The sequence below is a fragment of the Clarias gariepinus genome, chromosome 11 (genome assembly GCF_024256425.1).
Source record: "Clarias gariepinus isolate MV-2021 ecotype Netherlands chromosome 11, CGAR_prim_01v2, whole genome shotgun sequence".
NCBI classification, from domain to species: domain Eukaryota; kingdom Metazoa; phylum Chordata; class Actinopteri; order Siluriformes; family Clariidae; genus Clarias; species Clarias gariepinus.
This window is the reverse complement of record NC_071110.1, coordinates 1,221,051-1,234,583: the sequence shown is the minus strand read 5'-3', so window position 1 is coordinate 1,234,583 and position 13,533 is coordinate 1,221,051. Positions and strand designations below refer to the sequence as shown.

Below are 13,533 nucleotides of genomic sequence, written 5' to 3'. Positions count from 1 at the left end.
ATACATACTGTACACATTCATCTGCGTGTTTTTTATGAGTAAAAATTACAAAGTAAAATGTTGCTAATGTTAATAAATGACGGTAAACTTCCACTTCCATATTCAAGTAAAATAAATGTAGACATATCCACATATATAGAAGGTCAGAGACAGTAAGTGGAGGTATATTTCCTTTGCATTTGGGACAAGTCAAAGTATTTGGAAGTAAAATGTGTCTCTTTATTGCGGTCTTATTTCAAATAGCCGCCGCCGGTGGGTAGTGTGATGTTTCTTCTGTCTAAGTTCCTGTTTTTCTCAGGTTCCCATCTCTGTCTGGTTTCAAAGGCGTTTGCGGGGAGGATCTGCGTGGAGCTGATGGACATGTCTGTCTGGACAACTTTATGATCCCGCGGTTTCTGCGCGGTTCTCTGATTGATGGCGGGCAACACGAAGGGCTCGCGCTGAGCTTTTTTATCCTCCCAGAGCTTCAGCAGGCGTCGCTGGTTGTTGGTCATGTCCTTGAGGTTGAGCTGAAGCGACTGAACTTTTTCCTCCAGCAGAGTTTTAGAGGTGACGGCGTTGGCCAGCTCGGATGACAGTTCATCAATGGTCAGGTTCAACTTTCCAGCCTTTTCCACCAGCGCGTTGCACTCTCGCTCCTTCTCCTGCAGGTCGTTGATGATATCCTTAGTGGTTTTGCCTTGAAAGTTTGGGCTTGACTCCAGGCCGAGCTCGGTCCTCAGCGTTTTTAGGTGCCTCTTCAGCTCTTTGTTCTCTGACATCAGGGTTTTGAGTTTCTGTTTGACAGTCTCGGTCGACTTCGTCCTCAATTCGTATTGTCTCAGTTTCTCCTTCAGGGCATTCTCGCGCTGAAGGGCCTCGTCTCGTTCCGAGCGGTATTGCTCCACAAGCTTTTGTGCGTCATGTCCAGATACCTTTCTAGCCATCGTCACCACCTTCCTGTTTAAAAACACAAGAGCAAATTCATGACCTCTGCTCCTGACCTTGCCGTCCAAATTACGTATCAAGTCATTTCTTTTAATTTCAGCTCAAGAATCTGCAACCTTGATAATCCAGTCCCAAAAGATGAAGTGTTTCACAAGTCCACGGTAAAACTGCGAGAAGCTGAAGCTCAGAGTTCCAGAGCAGCTGGAGTGTAACTTTAGGCCCAGTTTAGAATATCCATTAATTAGGACACGCCTCGAGCAGACACTGTTTCAAGTGACACTATTTTTCTGCTTTGTGGTAATTAGGAAACTTTTTGTGGTCCGGCGTCTTCATTACTCGTGTTCTCCTGCCAGTGAAGAGGAACAGGAAGGAATGTGATGAGCCATAAATACATAATTTATCATTTAACACTTAAAAAAACAACTTTACAGTGACGGTGACGCCAACAATACACATGGTTTTTACTCATTAAGGTTTAGTTTGAAATCAAGCACTTTGTTTTTTTTTGGTTAAAGTTTAGTTTGATTTTTTTTTTTTTAGTTTAATGTCAGTTTCATTTCAGTTTACATCCAGTCCAAGTTAAATTTCAAGTTCTTTTGAACCATTTAAGTGTAAAGATTCCAGACTTTAGGCAGTTGTTGACTGTAAAGGGTTTTCTTTTAAGTATTAAACGCAGTAATTACGGTAGTAATTATGTTAGTTTGTTCCATTATTTATGAACTACTAAAATGTGTGTGTGTATGAATATGGCTGTAGTTCCTGAATGGTTAAAGCCAAACTTTTTTTTAAGCCCTTAAATTAAAGTTTAAATATTTACATTATACACAAATATTGTGTTGGTATTTTATTTATTGATTGAGGTGTGAAGACTTAAACATGCGCCGCTGTGGCTTAGTGGTTAGCACTGTCGCCTTGCACCTCCAGGGTCTGGGTTTGATTCCTGTCTCTGTGTGCATGGAGTTTGCATGTTTGCCCCATGATTGGTGGGTTTCCTCCTGGTTCTCTGGACCAGTCCAAGGGCATGCAGATGACATGCTAACTGGTGTTCCCCCCAAAAATTTCCTGTGGTGTGTGTGTGTGTGTGTGTGTGTGTGTGTGTGCTCCCTGAGATGGACTGGCAGCCTGTCCAGAGTGTCCCCTGCCTTGTGCCCTAAGTCTCCTGGGATGGGCTCCAGACCCCCCGCGACCCTAAATACAGTATAAAGTGGTATAGACAGTGAGGGAGGGAGTGAGTAAAGACTTAAACCAAGCAATGAATCATTTTATTTTCATATACAAAGTGTTCATTAGAAAGCAGACGACAGGTCTGTACAACATTCCAGTGTTTACAGGGAGAAAGTCATATTTAAGGCACAGATTATCAATCGCTAATGTTTCTAACTGGTGGAAAGTAAGTGTGATGAAAAAGAGTTATTAAACATTAAATATGTAGTAAGAAGTTTGGCCTTCAGACACAGCAACATGCCATATACAGTATACTTAATAATAATAATAATAATATCCTCGTTATCCCCAGTTAGCCCCAAAATAGCTAAAATATAGCAGTAATCTGCTTTGAGAAACACAATTTCATTCTAATATATACATTTTTAACATAAACATTCAAACATTGATCTTTAGATCAGCTCTGTAATGATCTATAAACACCCCAGGAGCATTGAACATTTAATGTAAAAGATTAAAACAAATCCCTCAGACATTCTTTAGGAACATTTAAGTCAGAAACCACACACCCCCTACACACACACTCCTGATCTCGTGTCTTTCTGATGATCTGCGACCTCGTCTGTGTGAAACTCGATTCTGGACAACGAGGCAACAAGAGAACCTGCAACTGAAGAAGAATAAAGAACACGAGCTTCAGCAAGGAGAGAAGGTGTACAACAATTCTAAAACCAAGAGCGGACATGATCGGCGCTCCCGAGAGCATGTGTGTGTGTGTGTGTGTGTGTGTGTAACATGTTTATCAGATGAAGAACAACGAGCTTAGTATCAGTTAATTTATTTAAATATAATAATATAATTTATTTAAATATAATTAATTAAGTATAAATATAATCTCTTCAGCTGAAAACAAACAGCTCATCATTCACATCCTGAATCTCGCAATTTATCAGCGTTATGGATGTGACGTTAAACAGACGGACCTTTATGATGAAGCTCTACAGGTTAACTACAATCTCTGGCAGTTTTAAAGACAACTCAGTGAGCATTAAACTTGTGCCAAAAAGTGTGTTTAGTCAATTTAGGAGAACCGTCCAAAGCTGAAAAAGCTGAGGGCCAGTCTGACATTTGGAAATCACATGTGGCTGAGAAACCTTCAATCACAAATCTGATCAACACACAAGACACTTAGAGAGTACTTCTCTATAACATATTTACTTTTTTAACATAAATGGATAAAGCCTATGTTCATGTTTTTATAGCAGCGCAGGATACCAATCCATCCACATACACGTGATGCGTAAAGCAACAACAACAAAAAAAAGAAGTAAGGTCAAGGTTCCTGGGCTGGAACTCACAACCTGCACGCTTAACGACATCAGTGTGCCTTTGTGGTGATTAAACCGTCCCTGTTCTGCAGCAGGTCCTCAACATTCACACTTTCGTACGTGCTGAAGAAATACGCCTGGAGGAGAAAAGAGAGAGAGAGAGAGAGAGAGAGAGAGAGAGAGGTTTATGTCACATTATAAAGAGTATTTATCCTTACAGCTGTGCGTAGGAGATAATGAGAGAACCCTAACAAGTAAATAAATAATAATACTTATACTAATAATAATAATTAAATACTCTAATAAGAGTAAAAAACAAGTTAATGAACAAAACAAGACAGAGCTCATCAAAACTTAATAAGACGAGAAAACAAGCTAATGAACAATTACTGTATGAGATACTGAGAGAAAAACAAGACAACAAGCGCAAGACAGTGAAATAGTGAGAAGAGATAACGAGAAGTGTGTGAGGTAATGACAAATCAAGGTTTAAAATGAGATAATGAAATGATAGCAAGAAGGTCAAATTAACAAAATAGATAGATTGAGACAATGAAATAATGAGACATGAAAACAAAATGAGATAATAAGAAAAGAAAAGGGCTTTTCTGCCTACACGGTAGAGTACAGACCCTGCCACTGTTTCCACTTTGTGTGTGTGTGTGTGTGTGTGCTAAATGTGAGGCGTGAGATTGGACCTTGCAGCCAACGGCGAGTAAGACGTGCAGTATGACGACGGAGGAGAGGACGGCGAGGACGACACGCGGCCGATCGTCTCTCATCACCGGCCAGAACGTCAGCACCAGAACCGAGCCGGACAGACACAGAGCCACCATGATGGAGCTCCACCGGAGAACCTCACTCGGTATCACCCACAGCACCTACACACACACACACACACACACACAGCGGTTAAGACACTAATACATAAAACAACAACAGCTAAATTATTCTCTCATTTTAGAATATTATAAACACATTATATACAGTTACAATAATGGGAAGAAGCAGCAGAAGAAAAAAAAACTGAAAAAGAAAAGGAGAAGAAAAGGAACAGTAGAAGAAGAAGAAGCAGAGGTGTTCTGACCACAGCAGGAATGTAGACGGAGAGCGAGTAGCCGTAGACGCAGACGATCTCCAGGAAGGAGTAGGACAGCATGCTGGAGATCTTCCTGCTCCTCCAGGATAAAAAGCCCCACAGGGCCAGAGGAACCAGCCAGGCGTAGCTGTAGATCGCTGTAGCGGCCATCGTTACTGACAACACACAAGACACACACACACACACACACACACACACAGACCAATCACATAAGATCTTATTATTGTATATTATTATAGCTCTAATAGCAGGAATTAATTTGTGTTTCCATCATCCTCATCCTCATGGGCGTGGTCCTGACTCTCACCTTTCCTGAACTCGGGGACGTACTTGTAGCGCGGCTGGCCGCGGTGCACGAGGAAGCTCGACATGTTGCCACTCACTCCGATGGCGAACACCAACGTGGCGCAGATCCAAAACGGTCCTGTGGAGGAATCGGTTCAAGTCAGAACTCTAGCACAGTCAGAATACACACCATGCCAAAAGTATGTGCACCTCCGTGGGCCTGGGACAGAGAGAAAGCTAGAAAGACAGAGGGAGACAGAAAGAGACAGAAAGAGACAGAGAGACACAGAGACAGAGAGACAGACCGTAGAGGTCGGGGTTGTTCCTGATGTGAAGGCGAACAAAGTTTTTTCCGCGCCACGGCAGCACAGAGCTGATGATTCTGTCAATCACCTGCAAATAAATACACAAATGTGTAAATTAGAAAATATATATAAAGTGTAAATTTGTTTAATGGACATTATCTGAGATTTGCAGACACACATCCTCTCTGTCCACCTCAGATGGTAAAAACACAGCGACTACATTTTATTTTGTAAACACTGAAGACGTTTCTGTAGTGTCCGTCTGTCTGTGCTCGTACCTGATACGTGTCCACGTCAAACAATGTCTGATAAAACTCCAGAGTCCAGAAAGCAGCATTTTTCCTCTCACTGCTGAGAAGCTGAAAACAAACATCAGAGTGTGAGGGACAGACGTCTACAGAGACACCCCGGCCGGAGTCCTGCTGCACTACCACCTTCTGACCTCAGTCTGGTCGTCAGCGTCCAGCAGCTCGTCCTCGGAGCCCTGTGCACGCCGCTGCATGTGAGATTTCCCCGAGCGCTCATCATCCATATGCACCACGGTGGCGCCGTCGCTCCTGTCTGCTCCGCCCACGTCTTCGTCACCGAAGTCTGCAAGCAGGAAGACTCTGCACTAATCACACACACACTTACACACAGTCTGTTACTATGCACTCGCTCACTCATGACATCATCACTCATTCAGCCTGCAGGTAATGTTATTAAAACCAGGGTTGCCAAGTTTCAGCAAACGTCCTGAAACTATAATTTAAGAAAATGTAGACATTTCTTTTTTTTTTCTGCTCAGTGTCTGAGTGGGACACAAACCTCTCACATGCATTTCTGGGGTACAAATCTCATCCACATTATAATCCCCCATAATCCCCTCTTTATAATACAAGGTGGTATCAAAAAGTTTCAAATTTGCTACTGATGAGATGACAGACTTTGACGTGAAGTTCCTTCTGCTTCTGGGTCAGCAGCGACACGGTGCATGTTCACATCACACGTGAGGATCGCCTGGACTGTTCCGTATGACACACCGACCACGGCAGCAATGTTGTGGGTTTTTCTCCGACGATCATCATGCACAAGCTGCTGAATGGTTTCGACATTTTTGGTACGGTGAAGGTCTTTCTGATCTCTCATCGTCACCCAGTTATGTTCCTCCGCTCTTGAAGCGCGCGTGCTGTTTACAAAACCTCAATCGACTCATTGCAGCATCGCCGTAAACTCCTCTGTGACAGATTTTCCCAGTTTCATGCAAATTTTCATGTTCTTTGTTCTAACTTGCCGTCCATGATGAAATGGCAGAATATCTCCAGTGGCTCAGCTCCCGATGTACACAGGACACAGATGTCTTTTGGCACACTGACTGACGACGATCCGTGCTCCCTCTCACTGTTTGCGTGCAGCCTTATATACCTTATTCTACAAATTATTCTGTACATCAACACACACTCTTGTCTGCACTTACACTTTACAATTTTTGTGCAAAAATGATTACTTTACTATTAATTCAGAGCTTTTGCATCAAAACAAGTCTTGGAGTCTTAGTTTTATTTAAACATTCCTTATCTGGCAACCCGATCATTAACAGTGCACTCGTAGGTAATTAATATTTTAAAACGTTTAAAAACGGATGAAGCTGTAAATCATGACTAATGGAGAATTAACTAACCTTGGAACTGCAAATTGAAGTCTGTATTGGACATCTTCAGTGTCTAAAAGTGATTAAAACAAATACAAAACTCAGGTGATGACGTCATTGCAACGTTTCATCACTATTATTGTTTATTTTGTGGATCAAATTAAATGTACATATTATTTACCTATTCTGTCAAGACTTACTCTTGTTTAATCTCCAGATTTTATGTTTAAATCCTTTGTAGAACTCTTGCTTTAGGAAAATAAAAACACTGTTTTCAACGGAACATCCGGAACTTACTTCCGCATTCAGGTGACGTATGACGGATCCCGGAAGTGCACATTTTTAAACGAGAACAAAGTATTTATTAAATGGGTTAGGACGCTGATTTATAATTATAAACCTCAGCATAATTAGTAATGTATTATATACTGTTTTTGCTATGTGTATCTGTTTAAAAAACTGCAGCAATATTCTAAAATCAATGTTTTACGTTTGTCGCGTTGTAAAGGAAAACTACATTTCCCATAAGCCACCTGTTGAAAACGTGGTAAATGTGCGCCTGTTCACGTGGAATAGCCGTGGTGTACTTTTATTCTGAAAATATATTCAAGCGTAGCTGTTTTGTGATTAAATGTTTATGTTCCGGATATGATAAGTGTTCCGTTAGAGTGTAAGGATAGAAAGACTTTCCGCTATGGATTAAATTATTTACATTTAACGTCAAAACTTTGGACTGAAGCCCAAATCTTCCGGATGTTTGGAGTGTTCCAGTAACATTTGTTCCCTGGAAACGACTAAAGGAAACTATTTGGTTCCGTCTGATTTTGATAAACGATTAAATTATATTGTTAAAAGCTTAATTTTGCTAACTTTACAGGTCTTTATTTAGATTCTCATACATTCTCATGCTTTTTACAAGAGTTTAATTTAATTGTTTAATAATGTCATAATAATTAGAGGCATTGCGAATAAATCATGATGTATTCAAGCGGGTCAAATGAGCACAACTTCGAAAGCGTGTACGTTCGTGAAAAAGGAGAACTCCACTTCGTAAACACCTCAGGAAACGTGCCTCTCTACTCCAGGCCAAAATCTTATAAATTGTTCGATAGAGATTTTTCAGTCAGGCTCTGCATTGACGGTTTCCCACCTGCCGAAGGTAAAAGGAGAAATGATCACTTCGTCTTCACCTACAACAGCGAAGGAAGTCTGCGCTACACGGCCAAGTCGCTGCTCGATATATCGTTACTGTTTATCGCCGATAATATCGAGCATGTCGATTCGCTGATCGGTTTTCCAGAGCAAATGGCAGATAAGCTGTTCACAGCAGCGGAGGCTAAGCAGAAGTTTGCAGAGCCGTCTACCTCTGTGAGGGGGTTACGGGTCTTTAGTGAGGCCTATGGAGAACTTGTGTTAAAGTCGCTGTGTTTAAGAGACAGGTCTGAATAACAACTAACAAAATGAAAAGAAAAACTAAACATGACCAGAAGTTCAGCTCATTTTCACATTGTTAACTCAGTATTGTTATTGTTTTTGTTTGTTTTTTCAGGTGTCTCTTGCTTTCAGAAAGAATGGAAGAGATTCAAGTTTTTCATTGTTTGCAAACCCTTGACCTCCACGGATGCAGGTTAGGTGACAGCCATGACGTTTTCAGTCACCTCACATCGCAGGCCTGTGCCAGGTCAGTGTGGCTATGAACACTGAATATTTCATACATCTATAAATCTAAAAGAATGTATGAATGATTATCCGTCTTGTATATTGTTGTTTTTTTCTGACCGAAGGCTGGTAAAGCTGTTCTTGGGAGCAAACTGTCTGTCAGATAAAGGTGTGCAGAGACTGACGGCGCCGATCAGAGTGATGAAACGAGGCCTGGAGAACCTGCGACACCTCGACCTGTCGAGTACGCTCAGCTCTCACACGGATACGCTTTTCTTAAAATGCAAACAAACAATGTGGTAACAGAGAGCTGGCGGAGTCATAATGTCTCCGTTTTTTGTGCAAACGTAAAAAAAAAAAAAAAAAAGAGGATATGTTCAAATTGGCTGGAGATGTTTGTGGAGAAATCTGTAAAAAAAAAAAAGGAAATAACAAAATATTTTAGTAGAGAACAGTGATGAATGAAACATCACGCATCCACGCTTGAACGTAAGAACTCTAGATATAGATAAATAGAATACTTTATTAATCTCAAAGGGAAACGATGATTTATACAACAATGTTTAAATTCAATTCAGTTTAATTTATATACAGTAGTGCTCTTAACAGTGGTTGTCGTTGCAAAGCAGCTGTGTAGAATTAAAAAAAAAAAAAACAGGGAACCCATCCTCATCTGGGTGATAACAGATAGCAGGGATTGATCTGCACTCATACTGTGTGTTAAGAGGCTGGAAGTTCAGTATAAGAGGAGAGGAAGCGTTTAAAAGCACTCGCACTGATCTCTTTTTCTCCTTCAACAGGTAACCCACTGACGGAGAGGGGACTCGGATATTTAACATGTTTTCAAAAACTGTGTAAGCTAAACATCTCCGAGACCGACGTCACGGTGAGCGCTCTCTCTCTTTATCTCTCTCTCTCAGACTGCAGAAAGTCACGCTAGTCTCATTCCATGCTAACTTTTAAAGACTGGAACGCAGGACTGTGTAACCTGTAGTCAGCTTCAGTGCAAAAAACATTCTTATTATAAGATAATTATAAATCTCAGACGCTTTTACACATTTTCTCATTTAGAAGTATTTGCGAAGACTTTGCCTATTAAAAAAATTCCAGTCCTTTTTTTTACATGTTTAAAAACCAATTGTTGTAAAATTCCCAATTGTTTTAACAAATAAATGATTTCATCATTGTTTAAACATTTAGTCATTAAATAGGCATCTTCAATTAAAAACAAACACATAAAACATAAAAGTCTTTAAACGCTGTATAAGGGAATAATATTAACTGATATTAGTTTGTGTCCTCAGTATTTAAACCTGTTGAAGTTTATAACTATATATTTATTTGAAACATACTGTGATTTTGCCTGGAATATAACATTAATAATATTCCTCTTTCAGGTGGACACACGGCTAAAGAGTTTCTTTAGGAATAAGATGTCGATGGTCTTATCAATGTCACCGCTGCAGACTTTCACACACTCGGGGTGTAAAACCGAGGGCTGGGCCGAAGAGGTAACGCAGCAATCAATCCAGGACGTCTTTAAACACTGGGGAGGAGAACTGGGGTGAAGAACCTTTGATTAGAATGAATTCCAGCGAGTAACTCGGGTTGATGAATGAAAGCACACAGAACTGCGCAGTTACAGAGACAGGAGACAAGTAACACTGAACTAACACACCACACCTTCTGCTTTAAAACAAGATCTAGGTCGAAACACAAAATTTACCCTCAGACATGTTTTTATCCACCTGTGACCTTGTTCTAAAACTAGATCAGATTTGCTGAAAAACTGCAGCTCTGGCAACGCTGGTTAATCAGGACATCTGTGATGTTTGTACTTGACCAATCGATGGTATGCGTTATGCTTAAGCCCTGCCCAAATATCTGGGTTTAGTTTGGGAAGAAGCAAGTACTGAAATAGCAACAATGTAGAACAGTGTTTCCCATGTGTTTTTTGTGTGCCCTCTGGGAAGTCATGAAGGTACTTCAGGCAAATGTTTAAAAATGATTACTACTTGGTGTACCTGTGACTTCGTTCACATGGAATTTAAACATACTCATACACTCACTCACTTACTCACTCACTCATCACCTATACCGCTTTATCCTGTATTCTAATTTAAAAAATGTACAGCTCATCTGTTGAATTTTGTGGTGAAGTAATGAGTTTTTTAAACGTTGATTTTTTTTTTTTGATATAAGGGCGTTTTACATTTAAATTTGAAAGTACCATATCTTTTTTTTTCCATGAGCCAATTGCGATGAAACAAAGCCTAAATGTCACCACAAGATAAGCCAAATACACATGTGAAAACCTGATTAAAACTTTCATTAGTTTTTAATTGATGCATGCACAAACAAATAGACAGACAAACATTCCCCCCAAAAAACACCTTGATATGTTCTATTACTCATCTCATGTCCCCAAAAAAAAATTTTCCGCAAAATATCTTCATGTACAGACAGACAAACTTTACAGTTTTATTATATGTATAGAAGATTAATTAAAATTTTGTAATTAGTTTAAAATTACTATAAAATATTTAGAATATAATATTAACATTTACCACCTGAAATAAATGCTAGAATGTATATTAAAAGAGTGACCGTCTTATTCTGCTTCTTAAAATCAAACGGTGACTTTTTGTCTCCTTCTAACCAGTTTTTATTGATTTGTTGCGCAGGTGATAAACCAGTGGGAAACAAAAGCTGCAGAATTACCCTTGAAAAGTTCAAAGCCAAGGACAAATGCTCTGCAGTTCTGTGAGTCGAACCTGTTTAATTTATATATACTTTGTATGTACAGTATATGTATGTACAGTGTGTGTGTATATACAGTATATACTCTATATATCTTTCTCTTAATCTATCTCTCTTTTTTATTTTTTTTATACTACATTATAGTCCCATCATGCTAAAAAAAAAAAAATCACATTTACTTTTTAAACAAGATAATGACGCACATGCTAATGTCTATTAATCTCATACTAAATGTCTAAAATTCATTTTGGAGATGCTAACGTAGCTAACAAAATGAACAGAAATCTGACACAAAAATATTTTTTTTAAGATGACATAATGAGGCAGAATGTAGTTGAAGTTTATTTAAAACCTAAAGGTCCTGTAACGGTTATGTGGTTAATTTAGCTGCTGTAATGTAACGGATATAGACTTGTGTAAAAAGGCATCATACAACAGTTAGTTCTGACCAAGTAACCTGATTGGACAAGAGGCGTTATACGAGTGCTAATAACAGACAGTAACAGCACTGTGAGGTGTAACTCTATGTATGAGTGGGCGTGTCCCAGGTGTTGTCCAGTGATTAATGACACTAACTGTGTGTCTCAGCGTGGGTGAGAGTAGGTCTGTACGGTCCGCAGTACTGAGGAGAGAGCAGCTGTCTGACTAAACCCACATTCACACCCAGTCACAGAAGCACTTTCAGTGAGAACACACATCTGATAACGTTATGTCGTCTTAAACAACACGCCGTCTCTCCACTAATCACTTCTAAGTCGTTCTGAATCGCCCCTGAACCGTTCGTGTCGTTCTGTTCACGGCTAACGCTTAACTACAAAGCTAACTAGCGTCTAACACATGGCTGAATCCCAAATCCCTCCCTAACTCCTGATTAAGGGCACTACATGGTATGTGGAACAAGGGAGTGTACACTGTACATATCCATTTAACGCTATTTGGGATTCAACCTCGGAACCTGGAAGTTAACAGAGCTGATATTCTAAAGTGGAATAAGTAAAAATATAAAGTAAATCGGATAAGTTTTTCAGGACTGTCCACCACCTCCATGGGTTATTCTCCTCATCTTTTGGCTACAGAGTACTGCTAAGAATTTAACAGGAGGTGATAGTAGTGTTAATTACACTAACTGTCGCTTGTAACTGCTCCACCAGTCACAGTTACAGTGGAACCTTGGATTAAGAGCATAATTCATTTTGGAAGTGGGCTCGTATTCCAAAACACTCGTAAACCAAATTTAATTTTCCCATAAGAAATAATAGAAACTTAAATTATTCGTTCCACAGCCCCCAAAAAAAAAAATAAAAAATAAACCGTGCAAACCGTGTTACTTGCAATCCAAGGTTTCACTGTAGATACAAGATAGTTAATTACAAAATAGCTGGTTAAAAGAAAAAAAACAAAGTGTTTTATCAACCGATCATCAACAGATACACGTAAAGCCGTGCTGTTGTACTGTGTGTTGTACTAAATTGCTGTGGTGCAAGACGAATAAAAGCGATGAAAAACAGCCATGCTTTTACTGAAGTAATAGAAACCTGTTCCCTAGCTTCATCACACAGTGTGTTTAACTATTTATTTTATTTCTGCTCTCACACACTCTGTATAGAATGCACATACACATTTATGCTTTATGTACAGTACATATTTGATGCATAAGGATGGATCTGATCGTTTTAATTTTGCTCTCACACTAGACGGAAGGGAGAAGTTTGTGCGAGAGAACTTGTACTCCGCGCAGAAGGATTTGCAACCTGATGAAAAGACTTGCATCATTCACTTTCACAAGCTGGACCTTTACACACTGTCTCAACACAATGCAGATACACACACAAACACAAACACATCGTCTGGAAAGAAGAGGAAGTTTTCAACAGAAAAGGAGGAACGTGTGAACACACCCCCGGCAGCCAAACGCTCCGCATCTCTGCCTCCTTTATCAGCTGAGGACCTGGAGCTTCTCAATAGTTACTGAACTCTGTGTGTGTGTGCTTCATGTGAAATGGACTTTTTATAAGATTTATAACAATCATAAATAAATGTTATAACTATAACAAACGTTTTGATGTTCGCAGTATATCCTGTTAGTGAGGTCACATTGTTCCATTTTCTTCACTTTATTCAATTCAATTTTTAAATTCATTTTTTTTTTTTTTTTTTTTTTTTTAACAATTGTCATTGTTGCAAAGCAGCTTTACACAATCAAAATAATTATTTAAGTTTCTACGGAATGTGAGTATGCATGAATCAAAATGGTCAGTTTGTCCCTGGTGAGCAAGCCAAGGGCGACAGAGGCAAGGAAAAACTCCCTGAGATGGTAATAGATAGAAACCTTGAGAGGAATTAGACTCAACAGGGAACCCATCCTCATTCGGGTAA

At 39.6% G+C, this 13,533-nt stretch overlaps 3 protein-coding genes across 5 annotated transcripts; 1 reads left to right on the top strand and 2 right to left on the bottom strand.

Annotated features, from left to right (window-relative positions):
- Positions 1–54: 54 nt before the first annotated feature.
- On the bottom strand, positions 55–1,027 carry zgc:113691 (uncharacterized protein LOC503529 homolog). The gene has a single exon (XM_053507952.1). It carries the CDS (start codon positions 924–926, stop codon positions 231–233), a length of 696 nt encoding a protein of 231 aa, XP_053363927.1. The 5' UTR covers positions 927–1,027; the 3' UTR covers positions 55–230.
- Positions 1,028–2,167: 1,140 nt separating this feature from the next.
- Positions 2,168–7,065, bottom strand: yipf1 (Yip1 domain family, member 1). 3 transcript variants are annotated; one of them, XM_053508026.1, is made up of 10 exons: positions 6,920–7,065; positions 6,769–6,811; positions 5,551–5,699; positions 5,387–5,467; positions 5,109–5,196; positions 4,826–4,942; positions 4,507–4,673; positions 4,118–4,300; positions 3,450–3,556; positions 2,168–2,761 (listed from the first exon to the last, which is right to left on the bottom strand). In XM_053508026.1, exons 2-9 carry the CDS (start codon positions 6,800–6,802, stop codon positions 3,470–3,472), a joined length of 906 nt encoding a protein of 301 aa, XP_053364001.1. In that variant the 5' UTR covers positions 6,803–6,811; positions 6,920–7,065; the 3' UTR covers positions 2,168–2,761; positions 3,450–3,469. The 3 variants fall into 3 exon arrangements, with proteins under 3 accessions (XP_053364001.1, XP_053363999.1, XP_053364000.1); XM_053508024.1 differs by having other exon boundaries at positions 3,453–3,556; XM_053508025.1 differs by having other exon boundaries at positions 3,453–3,556; positions 6,939–7,061.
- Positions 7,066–7,290: 225 nt separating this feature from the next.
- Positions 7,291–13,213, top strand: lrrc42 (leucine rich repeat containing 42). The gene is made up of 7 exons (XM_053507490.1): positions 7,291–8,177; positions 8,288–8,419; positions 8,523–8,641; positions 9,198–9,283; positions 9,795–9,908; positions 11,082–11,160; positions 12,852–13,213. The coding sequence occupies exons 1-7, from the start codon at positions 7,714–7,716 to the stop codon at positions 13,127–13,129; spliced, it is 1,272 nt and encodes a 423-aa protein (XP_053363465.1). The 5' UTR covers positions 7,291–7,713; the 3' UTR covers positions 13,130–13,213.
- The last annotated feature ends 320 nt before the right edge of the window (positions 13,214–13,533 follow it).

Coding starts and splice junctions, on each gene's coding strand:
- yipf1 (XM_053508026.1), bottom strand. CDS start 6,802: ATGTCCAATACAGACTTCAATTTGCAGTTCCAAG. Junction 5,197..5,386: donor TTGACGTGGACACGTATCAG/GTACGAGCACAG, acceptor ATTTATTTGCAG/GTGATTGACAGAATCATCAG. Junction 3,557..4,117: donor TACTCGCCGTTGGCTGCAAG/GTCCAATCTCAC, acceptor TTTCTCCTCCAG/GCGTATTTCTTCAGCACGTA.
- lrrc42 (XM_053507490.1), top strand. CDS start 7,714: ATGATGTATTCAAGCGGGTCAAATGAGCACAACTTCGAAAGCGTGTAC. Junction 8,178..8,287: donor TCGCTGTGTTTAAGAGACAG/GTCTGAATAACA, acceptor TTGTTTTTTCAG/GTGTCTCTTGCTTTCAGAAA. Junction 8,642..9,197: donor GCGACACCTCGACCTGTCGA/GTACGCTCAGCT, acceptor CTCCTTCAACAG/GTAACCCACTGACGGAGAGG.
- zgc:113691 (XM_053507952.1), bottom strand. CDS start 926: ATGGCTAGAAAGGTATCTGGACATGACGCACAAAAGCTTGTGGAGCAA.